The 19,769-nt window shown below is 36.3% G+C and overlaps 3 protein-coding genes across 3 annotated transcripts; all 3 read left to right on the forward strand.

Moving 5' to 3' along the window:
* Positions 1–2,521: 2,521 nt before the first annotated feature.
* On the forward strand, positions 2,522–5,920 carry LOC122281083 (DNA-directed RNA polymerase I subunit rpa49-like). Its single transcript, XM_043092339.1, has 4 exons — positions 2,522–3,167; positions 3,697–3,846; positions 4,080–4,394; positions 5,234–5,920. The coding sequence occupies exons 1-4, from the start codon at positions 2,733–2,735 to the stop codon at positions 5,636–5,638; spliced, it is 1,305 nt and encodes a 434-aa protein (XP_042948273.1). The 5' UTR covers positions 2,522–2,732; the 3' UTR covers positions 5,639–5,920.
* Positions 5,921–7,321: 1,401 nt separating this feature from the next.
* Positions 7,322–11,254, forward strand: LOC122281087 (coatomer subunit zeta-2-like). Its single transcript, XM_043092350.1, has 6 exons — positions 7,322–7,449; positions 8,464–8,623; positions 9,710–9,857; positions 9,962–10,039; positions 10,396–10,480; positions 10,821–11,254. Exons 1-6 carry the CDS (start codon positions 7,441–7,443, stop codon positions 10,878–10,880), a joined length of 540 nt encoding a protein of 179 aa, XP_042948284.1. The 5' UTR covers positions 7,322–7,440; the 3' UTR covers positions 10,881–11,254.
* Positions 11,255–13,144: 1,890 nt separating this feature from the next.
* LOC122281093 (probable phospholipid-transporting ATPase 4) lies at positions 13,145–19,628 on the forward strand. Its single transcript, XM_043092362.1, has 11 exons — positions 13,145–13,392; positions 13,936–15,857; positions 15,942–16,052; positions 16,361–16,637; positions 16,722–16,810; positions 16,924–17,011; positions 17,100–17,306; positions 17,451–17,576; positions 18,196–18,294; positions 18,410–18,601; positions 18,696–19,628. The coding sequence occupies exons 2-11, from the start codon at positions 14,050–14,052 to the stop codon at positions 19,344–19,346; spliced, it is 3,648 nt and encodes a 1,215-aa protein (XP_042948296.1). The 5' UTR covers positions 13,145–13,392; positions 13,936–14,049; the 3' UTR covers positions 19,347–19,628.
* The last annotated feature ends 141 nt before the right edge of the window (positions 19,629–19,769 follow it).

A 19,769-nucleotide genomic window follows, 5' to 3' on the forward strand; every position in this document is an offset into this window, starting at 1 on the left:
ACAATGAGTCTATTGCCAAAGTGAGAGGTGCTGTGAAATATGTTAAATCTTCTCTCAAATGTGGAGTACATTTAAGAAATATGTACAACTAGAAGAGATTATGTGCAAAAGTCATGTTTGCCTAGATGTACCAATTAGGTGTAACTCCACCTATGTTATGTTGAAGAGGGCTGAAAAATTTTGAAAAGCTTTTGAACGGTTAGAGGAAGAAGATTTGGGGTTCCGTACTAGTATTGGAGACGATAATGATGACAATGATGTGGTGAGTAGCAGAATGTCAAAGAAGTTAGGGCTTCCCAACAATAATGATTGGGAGAATGTAAGGTTATTTGTGAGATTTCTTCAACTATTTCATCATGCAACTTTACTTTTCTCGGGAGGTGAATATGTAACTTGCAACTCTTTTCTTACGGAGTTAGTTATAATTCATGATGTGATTGACATGAAGTGTGAAGAAGGAAGCCTCGTGGTGGGATTAATGGCAACAAATATGAGGAAAAATTTTGACAAATATTGGGACAACATGGATAATATGAATATGTTGTTGGATGTTGGGTAGATTCTTGATCCTTGGTACAAGATGCGATTTCTTGAATTTTTATTAGAACCAATGTATGTCCATGATCCAACAAAAGCAATTAATTTAAGTTTGAAGGTGAAAAATGCTTTAACCCGCATGTATGATACATATATTGAAAATGAAGAAGGGAACGGTTCTAGTCAACAACAACAGCACACAAGTCCCCGACATAAAGATGTAAATCCTACAATTGATAGACTTGATGATAGGGATGCATAGATATTGCGATTTAAGCAATGGTTACAATTGAAAAACGCTTTGGAAAGCAAATAAGAGATTGATAGATACCTAGCTGAACGTTGTGAGGAGCAAGATGCGAGTTTTGACATTCTAAATTGGTGGAAGGTTAATTCAGGTAGATATCATGTACATTCAAAAGTTGCACGCGATGTTCTTGCAATACTGGTATCTACAGTGGCCTCTGAATCTGCATTTAGTACGGTGGGTTGTGTACTCGATCATTTTCGAAGTAGTTTATCTCCGATGATGGTAGAAGGCCTCATTTGTGCACATAATTGGCTTCATTTTTCTTCTACTCCAATTAGCCTTAGGAATTTAATGGATGAGGTGGAGGATTTTGAGAAGCAGCTGGATATGGGTATGTAACAAATTTATTTTCTTTTATATCTTTTAATGATTCATTGATTTATATGTTAATGTAAATTTATATAATTTTTTTTGTTTTTATCTTTTATGAATAGAATTTGTTGGGGAGGTTGAAAATTCTATGGAGGCATCGAATACAAGGTTTACATCAAATGTAGATGAATGAGGTGAGAAGAATATGCCACTATATTAGTTATTTTCGTTAGCATAAAACAAAATTTTAAACTGAGACATCTATTATTTGTTTGCTATGTTTTTGCAGTAAAGTTGTGGAAACATGGAGTTTTGGACTTGGAGACTGTTATGGCATTCTTTATTATTATTGTTATTATTATTTGTAATTTGTAATATCATTTTATACGTAGGTGGGTTATCTTACTTCTGAAAAAAATTATTCTTAATGTCTCATTTGCTTCCTCCATTATTGGATTAATTCCCATGTGATCATGCCCCTTTCTGGCTAAGAGAGACTTTTGCAATTAATTAAGTTTCTCAATCTCTCGATCATGTTAGCAACTTAGGGCTAACTCCAACGCCAAACTGCTTTAAAAGTCATACACACTTCCAGTTCCTATTTCCAGAGTAGACATGTATAGTATGGACCTCTTTGTTCATTCTATGCTCTCTCTCCATTGTGTCTTTTCTATGAACTTTACAGTCGATGTATGGTGTTGTAGAGTGAGGCTGGATTCTGTAATAGATCCTCAATCATATTTCTATACCGTGGTTTTACTGCCTCACACTCATCCAACAAATTGTAGTTCTTAGCCCTCTTACTGTGTCATTGTTATACTCTGTGTGTTCTGCCTTTTTACTTCCCTTGTATTCTTACCAAAGCGGCGTGCGTCAGTGACTCAGTTGTGTTGGCTTTGCAGCATTATCTGTCCTGATTGAGAAGTTTCTAAATAGACACGATTGATTTGGTGCCCCATTGCTATCCTGTCCCAGTTTTGCAAGCATGAAGCATTAGAGTTACTACAAAAATATTTTTCTAGAAAATTTTATTTTTTGAATTTTATTTTTATATATTTAGAAATCTGATTGAAAGAAGTTACATTTTAAGCTTTTTTGCGTTTATGAATGATTTTTTTAATTAGTTTATATGAAAATTTAGGGTTTTAATGCTCATCATTCTACTCATCATATTTTTTTAAACTTTTTTAAAAGTTTTTGTCATTTTGCGGTTTTATTATTCTTAAATTAATTAAATCATTTTACTCATTATCTGTACATTATATATTTGATTAGAGAAAAAATAAAAAAATAAAAAATTATATATAATATATGATATATAAAAATGATGAATGCAAAGATTCGAAAATTTAATATACTGCTAATTGTTTTTTTTTTTTTTCCTCTCTCTGCGCGGTTTTCGTTCGGCGTCTTGCTCCTGCTTTGAAAAGAGATCACAAGAGCCCCCAAAAACATTAGGTTAAAGGATTTCTGTTCACTGCGGCGGACTAAGCTCACCAGGGAAAGAAATATCCTGAGAACCATCAACCGACCCACAAAAACTCTGAAGGCCTAAATCCTTTGTCCTCCCCCAATGAACGCAGACCCAGAAGAATCCCACCTAGCCGCAAACAATGACATCCCAAAAAAGAAAAAGAAAAAGAAGCATCGCGAGCGACCAGCATCGCCACCACCATCGCCAACGGTCCAAGCGCAAGTTCAAGTCATCCATGAAGACCCACAAAAGGCATCACCTTTTGTTGGCTACTTCCCCTCCGGTTACGACCCCAGCAAAAATTACGATAGGAATAATTCTCTGGAAACTGAGTCGCCTAGTGTTACGGTTTATCGGAGCCAGAAGTGGCCCAAGAGGTTCCAGCTCGTGGTGAGCCCAACTAGGTCCAATGTGGATTTCGTTGGGACCAACTATTCCGGCGAGGCCATGGCTGGACAGCAGTGTAGGTACGCACTTGGGGTGTTTGACAAAGAGACCCAGAGCTTGAAGATTGCGCCTGTTGCTTGTGGCAAGGTGAATTTTCTGTTTGGTAATGCCTAGAATGTGTGCAAATTTTAATTTTTTACTGTTTGGCCGCGGAGAAGTTGTGGAAGTTTTATTTATTTGCTCTTTGTTGATGTGGAAGTATGAGATTTTGGTACCTGTTGTTTAGTTACTGATGTGGAGATGTCATTAAGCTTTTTATGAAATGTTGATGCTCTTTGTTTAGTTGCTGCTTATGAAATGTTGAACATTAAGTCCTTTGTATACGTCCCGTGTACTTGGGCTTTGCCTAATCTTGGGAATAAAGTTTTTTATTACTTATAAAAAGAAAAAAAATATGTTGAATATTAAGCTCTTTTTTTTTATTATTATTTTTTTTATAAGGTTGAGATTTTATCTTTGTTCAGTTGCTGTAAGAGGGTGGGAAATTTGCTTATTATGGGTTGTTGATTTGCCTAATGATTGGGATGAGAATTGACTTATATACTTCCTTTACTGCTTAGTTATTTATTGATGCCATGAAGCTCCTAATGAAAATGGACTCTTAAAATTTTATTAGATATTTAGATTAGAACCTAAAGTCAGAGGGTTAGACGTTGCTGATGAGGAACCTGAAAGCACAGTGAAGGAAGAGCTTTCTGCACAACAGAGGGTATACAAAATGAGAGAGCTTACTAATCTTTATGGAACAAAGAAGTCAATAAAGGAGGTAAGCGAATCCCCAACCCCCTCTGGTGTTCTAACGCATTATGGGTTCCTTTTAATCTTTACAAATAAAGAAAAGGCATGCTCTTTCATTGTTCAAGTAAATTATTAGAAGCCCTTGCCCTAGATGGGGCTTTATGGAGGCTTGGATATAACACTTTGTAGAATTAAGTAGGGTTGAGTTTTATGGTTAGCATTTGCACTTAGCAGTTTACTTTAACTTTTCATGTATGGCAGGCAAAAAAGAAGCACGCTTTGAACCAAGAAGATGATCCCAATTCCCAAAAGGAGCTGGATGGGAAAATCAAAGAAGTAAAGATAAACAAGGAGGCTCTTGAAAGTACTGATGCCCATATTGCCCGCAATGTTCCCCCATATGATGCTTCTGCCACTTCGCCCCAGGAGGCTTATCCTCTAGACAAGATCATCCTTAAGGGAGAATGGGGTTTCCTTGAAGATATTTTTGAGCTTTTGCAAATAGGAGCAGAAGTAGCCTCTGATACTTACCCAACCTTTGTCTACAATAGAATCCATAAATTGCAGGAGATTCAGGTATGGGATATAAGTAAGCCTTTGTGTTTTTCCTCTTCTCTAATAACTCAATGGGTGAAGATCCACTTCTTTGGACTTTAAATTGTTATTGCGTGGAGCTATAATATTTTTGTTTTGAGTGCTATATTTTCAAACCAAGGGCATTTGATCTTTTATCTGGTTTCAGATAATGCCAATCATTTCCATATAGTATTTGATATTCTATCAAAATTCACAACTTTGACGTTGAAAGATTTAAACAATGAATTTAAGCCCAAAAAAAAAAAATGTATCATTGGACAGCGAAGAGAAGACCTTTCCATTAATACGAGTCCAACATCTAGGCGATCTGGTTTCTTGGACTCTATTTTGCAGCTTAAAATATTTAAATACCAATCACATTTTTTGTGAAAATCCAGAAGGGGGAATATGTTAATATATTTTCTCTCTCTATTGATACTTCGGACTCCATGACATTTGGAATTTTCTTTTTTGCAATCCTTGCTTTCACTTTGCAAAGTTGTTTTCTAGCTTTAGATTCATTTGTCAAAGTTAGCCATTATGTCAGATGTTGCAGGCTCATCTACTTCTGGGGGGTGAACAGGGGTGGATAATTACAAACCATGGTTTATTTATGCTGCACAACTGGTTGTTCTTTAAGCCAAACTATGATATGGCACATCCTCTTGAGTGGAATGGAGGATGAGGCCTTGGGTTCAAGATATGTTGTGATTTCTTTCTAATTTGAGTTGTGATGTACACCTGCTTATATAATTTTTGTCCTCTTTCTTTTAAATTCTTTTTGGGGTCAAAAGCTACATCTTAATAATCTCATGATGTCTTCATCCAATTGTTTACAGGATGAGGTGGAGAAGAGAACACTTTCTTGCATATTCTCATACGTCACTCATCTAATTAAGTTCAAAGACCAGCATTCCATGGATGGTGTTTCCTCTGCAAAGGGCCACAAAATTCCAAGTATTCTGTTCCAGAAGTTCTCAACCATGTTCTCTCCAGTGTCAAAAAGGTTGTCAGCCGAGAAAAATGATCTTCTCATCAGTTATGTCTTGGTACTCACTCTATATGCTGATGAATTTCGAACCGACCCATCTGATATTGCAAAGGATCTGAGAACGAGTTCAATAAAATTGAGGGTGCATTATGAGCATTTGGGTTGCAAGCTCTCGCGGCAGAACAACTTGATTTTGTTTACCCTTCCTTTGCCTCTCCAATTTCCAATGGTTAGGCAAAAGCGGCGACGATAGATGGATGATTCATCATACTCTTTGTTCTCGTGATTGTCAGAGAGCAATTGGAAGACTGTTTGATTTTAGTGCGGACTTTGAAATTAGAAACGGGCACGGGAAAAATGTTCATTGTTTCTTGTGAAATTAGATTTGATTTTCAATCCTCTCTTCTTGTATTCTTGCATATTGAAACATGGTATGCTTACATCTACCAGCCCAAAACAGAGTCGTCTTCATATTGGTATGGAACAAATTCGGGGCTGAGGGCAATATGTGAATGCAGTCCTAAATTAGCAGCTATTTTTGTTCCCTCTTAAGGAAATGATGAGTGGTACATTGTTAGAAACAAGTGAGTCAAAGTTACATGATTAAAAGCAGAAGACGAAATCAATATTGGAAGTCTGCATCTGTGATGATGGGAGCCAAAAGAGTTTATATTGGGATACGTGATGATTCACCGGATTCTTCACTCCGATTGACTGGGGGTGCGTAATGGCAATGCCGTCGATTGTTGTTTAAGGATGATTAAATTTAGGGCTTTGCTAGATGCAGTCGGGATGCAAATGGCTATACGGAATAAATAAAAAAAAAATATTATTTTTTTCATGGTTGTACGGAATGAATAAAAAAAAGTTATAAAAATAATTTTTTTTTTTCATATAAATTTCATATTAATTCACTTTTTTTAAAGTGACTGCACGTCGACTGTATTTGCTGACTGCAAAATTCATTTCTGTTAAATTTATCCGTCGTTATATTCGTGAATGTGACATTTCAAACTTATGTCATATATTAATCACTTAATTAAGACGAAAAATAATATATTTTTAAAACTAATAATTATAAATAATCAATATCTAATCAATAGGCCTTTCTTTATTATTATTTTTTTTTTCCCTTTTTAGAAGGGGATGGGTTGCCAAGGTTTCTAGATGAAGTGTTAAGATTCTGGGAGGTTTGAATACTGAATTGAAATGAGAAAAATTGAAATGAAAGTTAAAAGTTAGATAAAATATTGTTAGAATTTTATTTTTATTTTAAAATTTAAAAAAATTAAATTTTTTATTATATTTTATTTAAAAATTTATAAAATTATTATGATTAGATAGATAAAATGAATTGAGATGAGTTGAGTTCACAATCCAAACAATGTCCATGATAATATGAACAAGTATATGAAGAAGTTTATGTTTTATTTTAAATTTATTATTTTTAATCAGGTTCACCTGCAAATAATTTTGTATATAATTTAAATGAAAAAACTATTTGACAAAATTGAACTCGTTGGCCAACCTTTATTAAGTGATAAAGAGTGACGTCAAAATCATTAGAAAAAAAGAGTAATATTATATATAATTGTAGAGTATTTAAGTATCGTGTAATCATTTAAAAAAAGAGTAAAATTTATTATTAAAAAATTAATTTTTTATATAAATCTTATATTTATTTACTTTTAAAAAAATTACAGAGCGCTTGTGTATTCTACAAGCACAACACAAAATATCATATCTAGAAAAAAATAATAGATGCCTTCTGATGTAACAAAAATATATACATAAATTATAACAATAAATATTATAACATTAAGAAGAGTTTATCTCTTTTATTTAAGATTCTAAAAAAAAACTTAAATTTGAATAAAAAATTATTTTTCAAAAAATTTGGAGTGTCCTTTATACAGTATTCTACACGTAATCAATCTATATATATGTGTGTGTGCGTGTGTGTAACAGTATCAGTTCTGCTAACGTCCTCGAGTCTCGAGTCGTTTCATTCACCCAAACGTTCTGAAAATTGAAGTAGACCTCGCGTCTTCACCTATGGCTCGCGTAAGTCCCTTATTTCTCACGTGATAACGAATCAACGTAATTCCTCAACTTAAGCTCTTTTTGAATATTCAAACTCAAATATCAGATTAATGCGAAATTTTGATTTTTAATCTTTACTTGGTTACCGAGAAAATACAGAAACAAATTGAAAGTTTGAGCCCCTAATAAATTCATCGTGATAGATCCTTAAAAGTACTGTGAATTTTATGTGCTTCATTGGTTTGTTTTGTTGGGCACAACTAGTTTCTTGGCATTTTAACTTTTCATTTGTTAGATCCATGTGATATACGAATTTATTTGACATTATTGAACGCTTGCTATATTAACTCAACAAAGAGCTCAATTTGTAGACATTGGAAATGTTAGCCATTCGGATTTTGAGTAATATAGAGTTTGATGACCGTTATTAGAACGCTTTGGGACTGGTAGAAAATGATGTTCTTTCATTTAGGTCGGGTTGTATAATTTGTGCAAATTGGGAAGGAGTAATTGGATGATGGGAATCACTTTCGGGTGTACCAGGTGGACCACATGAAGCACCTGCGATAGTATATGTGATACTGGCCCGTTCGACGCAATGTCGGTAACACCAGAGTTGCTGGGAATGGTGATCGGTTACCCAATTGTTGTCTGCAACTTAACTGCACAAGTCATACGGTTGGTTTGCCTTCCTGGCCAATTGCATGCATCCAAGGTCGTGGGTTCTCAATTGCTACCACTTGGCCTTACAGCATACTGACACAAATTAGGAAGGATAATGTTCAAGATAGAGATGGTGATACAATCTCTTACTCTGATGGATTGTGAATTGATCCGTGAGATTACCTCAATGAGTTGAATTGCCTTAAGGGTTGCTGGTTGTAGTTTTGTTTTTGTTCTTTTTAATTTTTCCGCCTTTTTTTTTTTTGGTTGGGGGGGGGGGGGGGGGGGGGTTGTTTGTCCAGTTGTGTGCATGCCTCTCCCAATTAAGAGTTATATTTTATTCATTAATCTAGCTGTTTCTGTGGTTCATAGGAATCATGCCCTTCCGTAAAGTGCATTCTTCTTCTTGATTCTGAAGGAAACCGTGTCGCAGTCAAGTATTACTCAAATGATTGGCCAACAAATAGTTCAAAGTTAGCTTTTGAAAAAACTGTATTTACCAAGACTTTGAAGTCTAATGCTCGGGTAGAAGGTATGCTGCAATTACATAACTAACACCTTTAAGATTAGAACATGGTTTGTACAATTATCATGGCCCGAAGGTTAGGAAATTTTGCTGAGGATCTGTAGTGCAGAACTCTCCTTGTCAAAGAAAAAAACGAGGCCAATTAACTTGTGTGTAGGCATGCACACTCTCATTTGTATTGTTTTTGACTTCCAATTGCTTGCTACTCTGTCATAGTAAAATCTGTTTTCTAGTGATTAATTCGGAAGCAAATTTTATCTTTGAACTAAATCTGAACGCTTCTACTTACAAATTTATTAAAAAAAAGTGCCTCACATCAATGTAAAACTAGAATAAGAGTGTATTGCCTGTAGAATCATGCTCACTGTGTTATATTGAGCCCTATAACAAGTTCAGTTCTCTACTGTGGCAATACATACTTCTTCGTGCTAAATCTGTCACTCTTATCACAAGATTTTGCTTAGTTGTCTTAAATCTCAGAAGTCATATTTGTTGAATTTAAAGCCATGGCATCTTGCAATTAGTTGGGATTGTATGCTCTACATAGGGTGCAGCCATTTGGTCATTAATTAAATAGCCTTGGCTAAATAGTGATTAGCAGTTTTCTCATTGAACTAAAAAACGTCCCTAACTTGCATGGGCATTGTGGTCCATTGCTTTCATTATTTTCTTCATGATATTTGTGTACTGACAGCAGTTGGCGCTATACAACTGCCACTTAAAAATTATAACACAGACTGTGGTATTTTAATTCTTATTGCACCAATTCTCTGAACTAGTGATAAATCAACTTTTCATCAGCATGATAGGTTAGTGATTTGAGATTGAAGCCACTTTAATGCGTATTTTTTTGAAAATAAAGGTTAAAATAGCAAAAAACACGTGCCTTCGGTTGCAGTGGCTATAATATATCACCTCTTCATCAATTTTGCTTGACCATAAATTGTCTCCTTTAGCTGGCACAAGATAGGAACAAAATATCACCTCTCTCCTTAGACTCTCTCCACTTATATTGTTGTGAAGCCCGGTATATGTGTGGCATGGCATGTTACATCATGAGAGCTGAATATGCTGCTATACTATCATCTGCAGCGGATATATCTCTGTTCGAGAACAACATTCTAATTTACAAGTTCGCCCAGGACCTGCACTTCTTTGTGGCTGGAGGTGATGATGAAAATGAACTCATCTTAGCTACAGTTCTTCAGGGGTTTTTTGATGCAGTTGCCCTTCTCTTGAGGTATTGTTTACCTGAAATTTTGAACTAGTTTCTTGATTTTGGTAAAGTAGAGATTCTTTGACTTATGCTTCCATCTCATGTTTTCTTGCATGTTTACGTTGTAGGAACAATGTTGACAAAAGGGAGGCACTTGAGAACCTGGATCTCATTCTTTTATGCCTAGACGATATTGTTGATGGAGGGTAACAAGTTCTTTTTATTTCAATACTTGGCTTATAGTCACCTGATCAATCTCTGCACGTTTGTTGTTCCAACCATCCAATAATGTAGTTGAGATCAGTACCGCCAAAATAAAATAATGAACCAGAGATCGGTCTGGTAGATCAAAATGGATACGGGTATGAGATAGGAATAATTTATTATGCCATACTGAAACATTAATTATTGTTGTTGAATCAAAATTCTGTCAGTGGAATTCACAACATCCACCACCATGCTTCCTTCTCTATTGATGATTTTAGCTGCTAATTTGTTGTCTCGGTTTGTTTTTTGGTCTGTGGACAAGGAATGTGTTATTTTATTAAGGTGATTTTGGCAGGATTATACTCGAAACAGAGGCCAGTGTTATTGCGGGAAAAGTGGCGACGCATACCATGGATACTGACGCACCATTGTCCGAGCAAGTAATGCAACTATCAATCTTTCTGTTGGCTCTTCCCCATCACGAACAAATTAGTTTATCTTAACCTATCCAATTATATAAAGGAGAAGTACATCTTAACAGATTGCTCTGTGATGGTACTGTAGCCTCAGATTTTTAATTTTATTATATCAATCTTAAAACCCTGACACCAACTCCATTTTTTGCACCTTTTTTTTGTTTAATATTTGTACAAGCAATTGCCATTCCAACTGCTCGAAAAACTTGTTGATTTTTCTTTTGTTTTTTTTTTTAATATATATTTTAAATCTAACCTTTTATCTGTCGTTTCTAATATTGTCTTTTTCTTAACATTTTTGCAGACTATAACTCAAGCATGGGCTACAGCACGTGAACATCTGACAAGAACCCTTCTCAATTGATTCATGCCTGCACAGGGAGAAAAAGGAGTTGGGTTCTTTTGGTTGTTTAAATTGTCTCGTCTGCAGCCTAGAAATCTCCTTCTTTTCCTTTGTTTAGCCGAATTTTTGGGGCTTCTTATTTGGTACCTCACAAATCTTTTCTTTTTATTTTTCTTTTGTTCTTTCTATTCAGCTGTTTCTATTGATTTTGATTTTGCCTTGCTGCGCGGGGCGTGGCATGATCAAAATAAACAATTGAGTTTGTTGATGAACAATTCCGACAGCGACAAGCACCTTGAAAAGACAGACAATGCCTCCAATAATATAATAAAACTTATGAAAGTGGCAAAGTCTGATATTGATATGCTTTAAGTTATGTAACGAAATGATAGTTGGGTATGCGATTTCCTTTTTCTTTATTTTATTTTATTTTATTTTTGGAAGAGTTTATTCATCTCTCTCGCAATTTTTCATGGCATGTTTGGCATTGAGATTTATATAAATTTATTTGAAGAAACTTTTATAAGTGTTTTGTATTCTATTTTGCTAAAGTGGGTAGAAAAAAAAAAGGATATTTTTAACAAAATATTTTTAAAAAATACATTTTTTATTGACATTTGTGAAAATGGATAAACAAACTTAAAAATTAATGGAAAAAAATTACGAGAACTGTTCTTTTGAATCGAGGTTAATTATTTCAAGGTAAAAATTGAAATATAAGAAATAGAGTTTTTCAATAATATTTAAAATGAAAATGAAAATAGATGATGATATACATGAGAGTGGCTCTATAGCCACAAACTTGGGATTTCAATTTGGGTCAAACAAGTATAAATTTTTTTATTTTTCATATATTTTAAAAATAATCTTAAATGTTTTTAAAAAAAAATTAAATTCATAATATCAATAAAAATATTTATTTAATTATTAAATAAAAATAAAATATAAAAAGAAATGCTCGGAATATTATGGGGACCCAAGCATTTCTCTATAGATAATGTAATAATGATTTCGTTTGACTAATATGGCACGGAACGAAACTTAGGTTAGACAGTAGATGGATGCTTGCAAGTAGTGGCATCGTCTTCCTCGCTCTGATACTGACTGGTCCGTAATCTTTAATGACCCGAATAGACTATTTTTTCAATTACTTATTAAAATAATAATAATAAAAATAATAAAGGACGGTTGCGTTCGTCCGGCTACAACCCGCTCCGACCGGCACTGTGATTTTATCGCAATTGTTTTCATTTTATTTTATATATTTATGTTCTTTTTGTTTGATATAGATATTTTATTATTAATATTATTATCATGGTTGTTTTAATCCAAGTAAGCCAACTGGCCGTGGGTAGGCTGATCCACGTGGAATGGAGTGGGTCCCATGGACGGCATTTAGCCATATATATTAACAGATTTTAAGAATCAATACAACAGAAACGTGGGATCCGTATGAAGAATCCCATAGGCAAATCGGAGGGATACCTATAGGGAAGATTCAGTCCTCTTCGGACCACCGCAAACACGCTTTCTACTTTATACATACATCCATGCGGACGTCCAAGATGTAATGCTCCTAAATTTATTATTATTATTATTATTATTATTATTAAATAATTAATATAAAATATAAAAATACCAGACAGTTATAAATCTTATCGGCCACTTCAGCACTCTTGGAAGGAAAAATCTAGTTCTCAAATAATAAGAGTAGAGACTGCAGAGGATATATGGGTCTTTTAAGAAAAGGAAAATGTTAAGAAACAATATAATTACTGTTCATTATCCATTTGCCCCTGCGCCTAGCAGTGCTGACGGGCCTACCTAAATTTTTGCCATGACTCATTAATGGTCGTGGTCGGAGGTCTAGGTGGACCCGCTCTCACAAACCAACAGTTCAACTAACGAATTTAACTTAACAAAAATTTTATTCATTTTTGGTTTGGTATTTTACTAAAATAGGCATTTCTCTTTCTATTTTATCTCCGAATCATTTTGAGGAGGGAGGGAGGGAATGAATAGCTTCCAGTCGAGAACCTGCCACGTGGAAAGAGATGGGACCTACACCCTAGCAACTACAGGAGCCCTTATAGGGTTGGCTAGCTAATTAACTTGACTTTTTAATTCAACTTGACAGGTCATCCAAGGGGTGCAAGAGCCAATGGCAAAATTATGGCCCCGAAAAAAAATAAAAATAAAAATACAGTATTTATTGCATAGAGATTTTTTTTTTTTTTTTTTTTTTTAACAATAATAAGAAATTTTTGTTTTAGTAAAACAGAGAAGAAAATGCAGAGAATGTAAAGACACATATAAAGGCCCGGAAATTCCTGGCATTGGTTCCGACCTGGTGTCCTGGACGAGGAGAGAGCCTCTCTCTTTGGCCTAAAACCCTGTCCTTTCTCTCTGTCCTCTCTCTCTCTCTTGACTTTGTCTTCCTCTTTGATCTGCAACTCAGAAGCTCTTTCTCTCTCGTTCGCCTCGTGGGTTCTTGCTAATTTGTCTTCAACACCAACGAGACTCATGTTTCCAGGTACCCTTTCCGGTTTTCTTGTAGGAAATATCTTCAATATATGTGTGTCCACGACATTTTCTGGCTTCTTTTTCTCTCCCCTTTGAATTCTTGGGATGTTTTTGGCTTCTTTTGTGAATTTATAGCTTTTTGTACGCGGAATCTGCTCTTGTATTAACGATTTATTTAAGGATTTTTAGCTGCGCATTGTCATATTTTCAATTTTTTTAAAAGATTTTTCATTTCTTTATTTAAATCATGCTCTTCTAATTCTTGAATTTTTAAGGTGACGTATTCCCTTCATGAATTTACGTAATCTTTGTAGCTAGAGTTGTGGATTTGTCGATGAATTCGTCTGTACATCTTTTATATTCCTCAAATGTGACGTTTCAGATAATTATGCGAAGCATTCGTATGCAAAATTGCAAATTTGAATTGGAGCCCCTCTAGGGAATGCTGTGCTTTCGATGCATGAATTTTGTTTCTTTGTGTTAAGCATACTGTATGCTGCATATTGTCAAATTTACATGCTCTTCAACTAATTTCCCTCTGATGTATAAGTAGGTGTTGGAAGAAGAAATTGAACATGCGGACAAATTAGTTTCATCGTGGAGGAGATCTGGGTTTCCTTTTATGGACATGTGTCGATTATACTAGTTTGAGCTGAAATTTGGAGAAATGACAAGGGGAAGGATAAGAGCAAAGCTCCGGCGGAGCCATCTCCACACATTCTCATGCCTCCGGCCAAGTAACACGGAGGCTGAGGGACCAAATTCAGTTCAAGGCTCGCGAATTGTACATTGCAACCAACCTCATCTCCACCAGAAGAAACCTCTGAAGTATTGCTCAAATTTTATATCGACCACAAAGTATAATGTTGCCACATTCTTGCCCAAGGCTATCTTTGAGCAATTCCGGAGGGTTGCTAATTTGTACTTTCTTTTGGCTGCGGCTCTTTCACTCACAGCAATCTCGCCATTCAGTGCTATAAGCATGATTGCTCCTTTAGCATTTGTCGTTGGGCTCAGTATGGCAAAGGAAGCCCTGGAAGATTCACGTAGGTTTGTTCAGGATATGAAGGTTAATCTCAGGAAAACTAGCGTTCATAAAAGGGATGGTGTTTTTGGTTATAGGCCATGGCATAAGATTCGGGTGGGGGATGTGGTGAAAGTCGAAAAGGATCAATTTTTTCCTGCAGATTTACTTCTATTGTCGTCAAGTTATGAGGAAGGTATTTGCTATGTGGAGACTATGAATTTAGATGGTGAGACAAACTTGAAGGTTAAGAGATGTTTGGAGGAGACTGTGCCTTTGGATGATGATGAATCTTTCAAGAATTTCACTGGGATGATCCGATGTGAAGACCCAAATCCCAGTCTTTACACCTTCGTGGGTAATTTGGAGTATGATGGTCGTGTGTTTTCTCTTGATCCTGGTCAGATTCTCCTAAGAGATTCAAAGCTCAGGAATACAGCTTATGTATATGCTGTGGTGATCTTCACTGGTCACGATAGCAAAGTCATGCAGAATGCAACAGAGTCTCCTTCCAAAAGGAGCACAATTGAAAAGAAAATGGACTACATCATATACATCCTTTTCACTTTCCTTGTAGTGATCTCATTGATCAGCTCAATTGGCTTTGCTGTGAAGACTAAATACCAAGTGCCGGATTGGTGGTACTTACAACCCAAGAATACTGATAATTTATTTAATCCCAGCAGGCCTGCATTATCTGGATTTTACCATCTGATTACTGCTCTCATCCTTTATGGATACTTAATACCCATCTCGCTTTATGTTTCAATTGAGGTTGTAAAGGTTTTGCAAGCAACCTTCATGAACCAAGACATACATATGTATGATGAAGAGACTGGAAATCCTGCTCAAGCACGGACATCAAATTTGAATGAGGATTTAGGCCAGGTAGACACCATCCTATCTGATAAAACTGGTACTTTGACCTGCAATCAGATGGATTTTCTAAAGTGCTCCATCGCCGGCACTGCATATGGCGTGTGTTCCAGTGAAGTTGAACTTGCTGCTGAAAAACAGATGGCTATTGAGGAAGAGGAAGTAGACCTTTCCAATTTTCCCATGCATAGAGATAGTCGACATGATTCCAGGAAGAATGTGAGAAGAGCTTCAGAAATTGAGCTGGAGACGGTCATTACTTCTAATGCTGGAAATGATCAGAAACCTGTTATAAAAGGGTTTAACTTTGAGGACAGCCGCCTCATGAATGGAAATTGGATGAAGGAACCCAAAACTGATATCCATTTACTTTTCTTCCGGATATTAGCAATTTGTCAAACTGCAATTCCTGAGCTGAATGAAGAGACTGGGAGTTGTACATATGAAGCAGAGTCACCAGATGAAGGGGCTTTTCTTGTTGCAGCGAGAGAATTTGGTTTTGAGTTTTGTAAAAGAACTCAATCAAGCGTGGTTATCTGTGAAAGATATCCTAATCCAGGGCAACCTGTTGAAAGGTGAGAAGGATTGAGCTAGATAATAGGGGCTTTTCGTTAATGTTCTTCACATTTTTGTCGTCTTAGGGTCTTTAATATTTACAGGGAGTACAAAATTATGAATGTACTCGACTTCACTAGCAAAAGAAAGCGCATGTCTGTAATTGTGCGGGATGAGGAGGGACAGATTCTGCTTTTGTGTAAAGGTGCTGACAGGTAAGGCTCATGAACATCCTCCTAATTCTTGACTTATGACAGCCGAATATACCATGTACGATCCTATATCAGTTCTATATGGTACAGAGAGATTGTTAATTTTTTCTTTTGAAGTTCTCTATTTAGGCTAAACCAAACTATCTACCACAATATTTACCATTTGATGCTTTAAGCTTTAGACATAGTTGTTGGCCTCTTCTACTCTTTTACCTAAACTTCTTTCAGCTCTTTTGATCGTGTGGAAGACCAAAACATTTTGCTTTTTGACACGCTAATGCCCATCCATTGTTACTCCTTGTACAATGCAGCATAATTTTTGATCGACTTTCAAAGAACGGAAGAATGTACGAGGAAGTTACTACCAAGCATTTGCATGAATATGGAGAAGCTGGGTTGCGTACATTGGCACTTGCTTATAAAATGCTCGAGGAATCTGAGTATGCCGCTTGGAACAATGAGTATCAGAAAGCCAAAGCATGTATTGGGGCTGATAGAGAGGAAAGGCTTGAGCGGCTATCAGATACAATGGAAAGAGAGTTGATACTCGTGGGTGCTACGGCTGTGGAGGACAAATTGCAGAAAGGGGTAGGCATACCCATCCTTTATATCCACAATGGTAATGTATTGCTCTTTTGGATGCTCCAACTTAACTCCAATTATCCCTTGTAGGTGCCCCAGTGCATTGATAAACTTGCGCAAGCTGGTCTCAAGATATGGGTCTTGACCGGGGATAAGATGGAAACAGCAATCAACATAGGGTCTCTTTCTTTTGAATTGATTAAAACATTATCCTTACATTTTTCTTTTCTTAATGGGTTTTCAGAAGCAGGGCTTCTTACTGAAACAGAAGTAACACTTATGTGTGATGCAGATTTGCATGTAGTTTGCTCCGACAGGGCATGAAGCATATCTGTGTGACAACTATGAATTCAGACTCTTCATCCAAAGATGTCGTGGAGGTACATTTCTTGGAGAATGATTATACAAATTCACTTCCAGGATATTGCCATCATTACATATTAGACATTGGTTTTTGTCACTAATCAGGCTGCGAAAGACATTTCGAATCAATTCGCCAATGGCTCTCAAATGATAAAGGAGGAGAAAGATCCACATGCTGCTTTTGCATTAATCATTGATGGAAAAACTTTGACCTATGCTTTGGAGGATGATATGAAGCATCAATTTTTAGGCTTAGCAGTTGCTTGTGCATCTGTCATATGCTGTCGTGTCTCTCCCAAGCAGAAGGCAATGGTAGGATCTTCTTCTCGTCTGTCAATATGCAACTGTCTTCATATTATCTGTATTGCTTTTCGATTGTCAAATCAGCGATATTCCTAGGAATGTGTTCTTATGTATTAATCAGTTCTGTTTGCATTTATTTAATTTTGGCACCAGGTAACAAGGTTAGTGAAAGAAGGAACTGGGAAAACTACCCTGGCAATTGGTGATGGTGCAAATGATGTGGGAATGATTCAAGAAGCTGACATTGGTGTTGGCATCAGTGGGGTTGAAGGTATGCAGGTTGGTAACAATTCTGACTGGTTCTTCTGCACAAGATCTCTCAAAATGAGTTTCGGTTGTCATTCTTGTTCTTCATTTGGTCTCATGTTGGACTCTAGTATGAGACTAGTTTCTGTCTACATCTTTCACTTCCGATTGGAGGAAAAAATTCACTCCCACAGGAAATTTGAGGGAACTGCCTAATTTTCCATGTGATGAGCAGAATGGTATTTTTATAATTTTTCTCTGTTGGAAGTTGGGGTGGGTTTGAGATTATATTTTAGTTGTACGTTACTTATCAACACATTACTTACCAAAAAAACACTTTAATTGCACATAATCTGGTATACATGAAATCCCCATGTAGATGTTGGCAAGCATGTTCTACTCAATTCATCTTCCCAGATGTTGATGACTAAATCTCCAAATCCAAATTGCTTGTGTTGCTGATATTTGTTTTTTTGTTTTTTAATAATTGATATTAGTTTGTTTTCTTAGATTATTGGAGTATTTTCTAGTTAGTCTGTTAGTATCAATGTTGTCTTATCAAGTCAAGAAAACGTGCACTGGGTTTTGACTCTAGAAGCATGTATTTTTCCTGCTTATTTCAGCGAAGGTCCTAACTTATAACTATTATCAGGCTGTAATGGCTAGCGACTTCTCCATCGCCCAGTTTCGGTTTCTGGAGAGACTTCTGGTGGTCCATGGACACTGGTGCTACAAGAGGATTGCTCAGATGGTAACAGTTAGATAGTAATCATTTTGAAATTTGATTTATTGACAACTGTACCTGCGATTGTATGCCATCATTTCATCTCATTCATCCATGTTTAACTTGAGTTGTTGACATTCAGGTTTGCTATTTCTTCTACAAAAACATAGCATTTGGTCTCACCCTCTTCTACTTTGAGGCTTTTGCGGCCTTTTCTGGGCAGTCAGTTTATGATGACTGGTACATGCTGTTGTTTAATGTTTTACTCACCTCATTGCCCGTCATTTCACTTGGAGTTTTTGAACAAGATGTCTCTTCTGAAGTCTGCCTACAGGTTAGTTGTGTTGATAACGCCTAGAGTAGTTTGTCATCCATATTCATCTCAGCCCTGCCGTAATACTCACATACATCCACCATGGCCTTTTCAGTTCCCTGCACTATATCAGCAAGGGCCAAGAAACCTGTTCTTCAACTGGTACAGGATTCTGGGGTGGATGGGCAATGGTGTCTATTCCTCCCTCATTATATTCTTCCTCAACATCATCATCTTTTACGATCAGGCATTCCGTGCTGGAGGCCAGACAGCTGATATGGAAACCGTTGGGACGACAATGTTTACCTGCATCATCTGGGCTGTCAATTGCCAGATTGCCCTCACAATGAGCCACTTCACATGGATCCAACACCTCCTGGTCTGGGGCAGCATTGTCACCTGGTATCTGTTTCTCGTACTCTATGGCATGACATCGCCGCTTATTTCTGGGAATGCCTACAAACTTCTGGTTGAAGTTCTTGGTCCTGCTCCTATATATTGGGCTGCCACCCTACTAGTAACAATTACTTGTAGTCTTCCTTACTTCGCACACATATCTTTCCAAAAATGTTTCAATCCAATGGATCATCACGTCATCCAAGAAATCAAGTACTACAAAAAAGACGTCGAAGATCAACACATGTGGACTAGGGAGCGTTCCAAAGCCAGACATGATACCAAGATCGGGTTCACAGCAAGGGTGGAGGCAAAGATCAGGCAGTTGAGAGGGCGGCTACATAAGAAACACTCCTCGGTTGCATCATGACCATATGCACGATTTTTCTCCCTTTTTAATCTTCTCGAGCCTTTTTCCGTAGAGTTTGTGGCTGTTTGTAGTTATATGCCTTGGTCCCTCTACACAAATTTATTTATTTGCTTTCTTTCTTATCCAGCAAAATTGGAGTCGGTTGAAGTTCCCATTCATTACAGAAACGCATTAGAGCCTGTAGGCTGTTGTATGTACCATGCTTATTGAGATGAAGAATTAATAGTTTGTGAAAACGTGTTAACATTTACTTTCTCCCCTATATTAAAAGGCATTGACTAATAAGGGCAGTCAGTATTATCAGTCTTTACACACCATTTTAATGACAATTATTTGGATCGAACTCTACTATTGCCTGAACTGAGCTGTTTAAGTTGGATTAAGATTTGAAAAAGTTGAATTGTTTATTATATTTCATATAAA

The sequence above is a fragment of the Carya illinoinensis genome, chromosome 1, assembly GCF_018687715.1.
Source record: "Carya illinoinensis cultivar Pawnee chromosome 1, C.illinoinensisPawnee_v1, whole genome shotgun sequence".
NCBI classification, from domain to species: domain Eukaryota; kingdom Viridiplantae; phylum Streptophyta; class Magnoliopsida; order Fagales; family Juglandaceae; genus Carya; species Carya illinoinensis.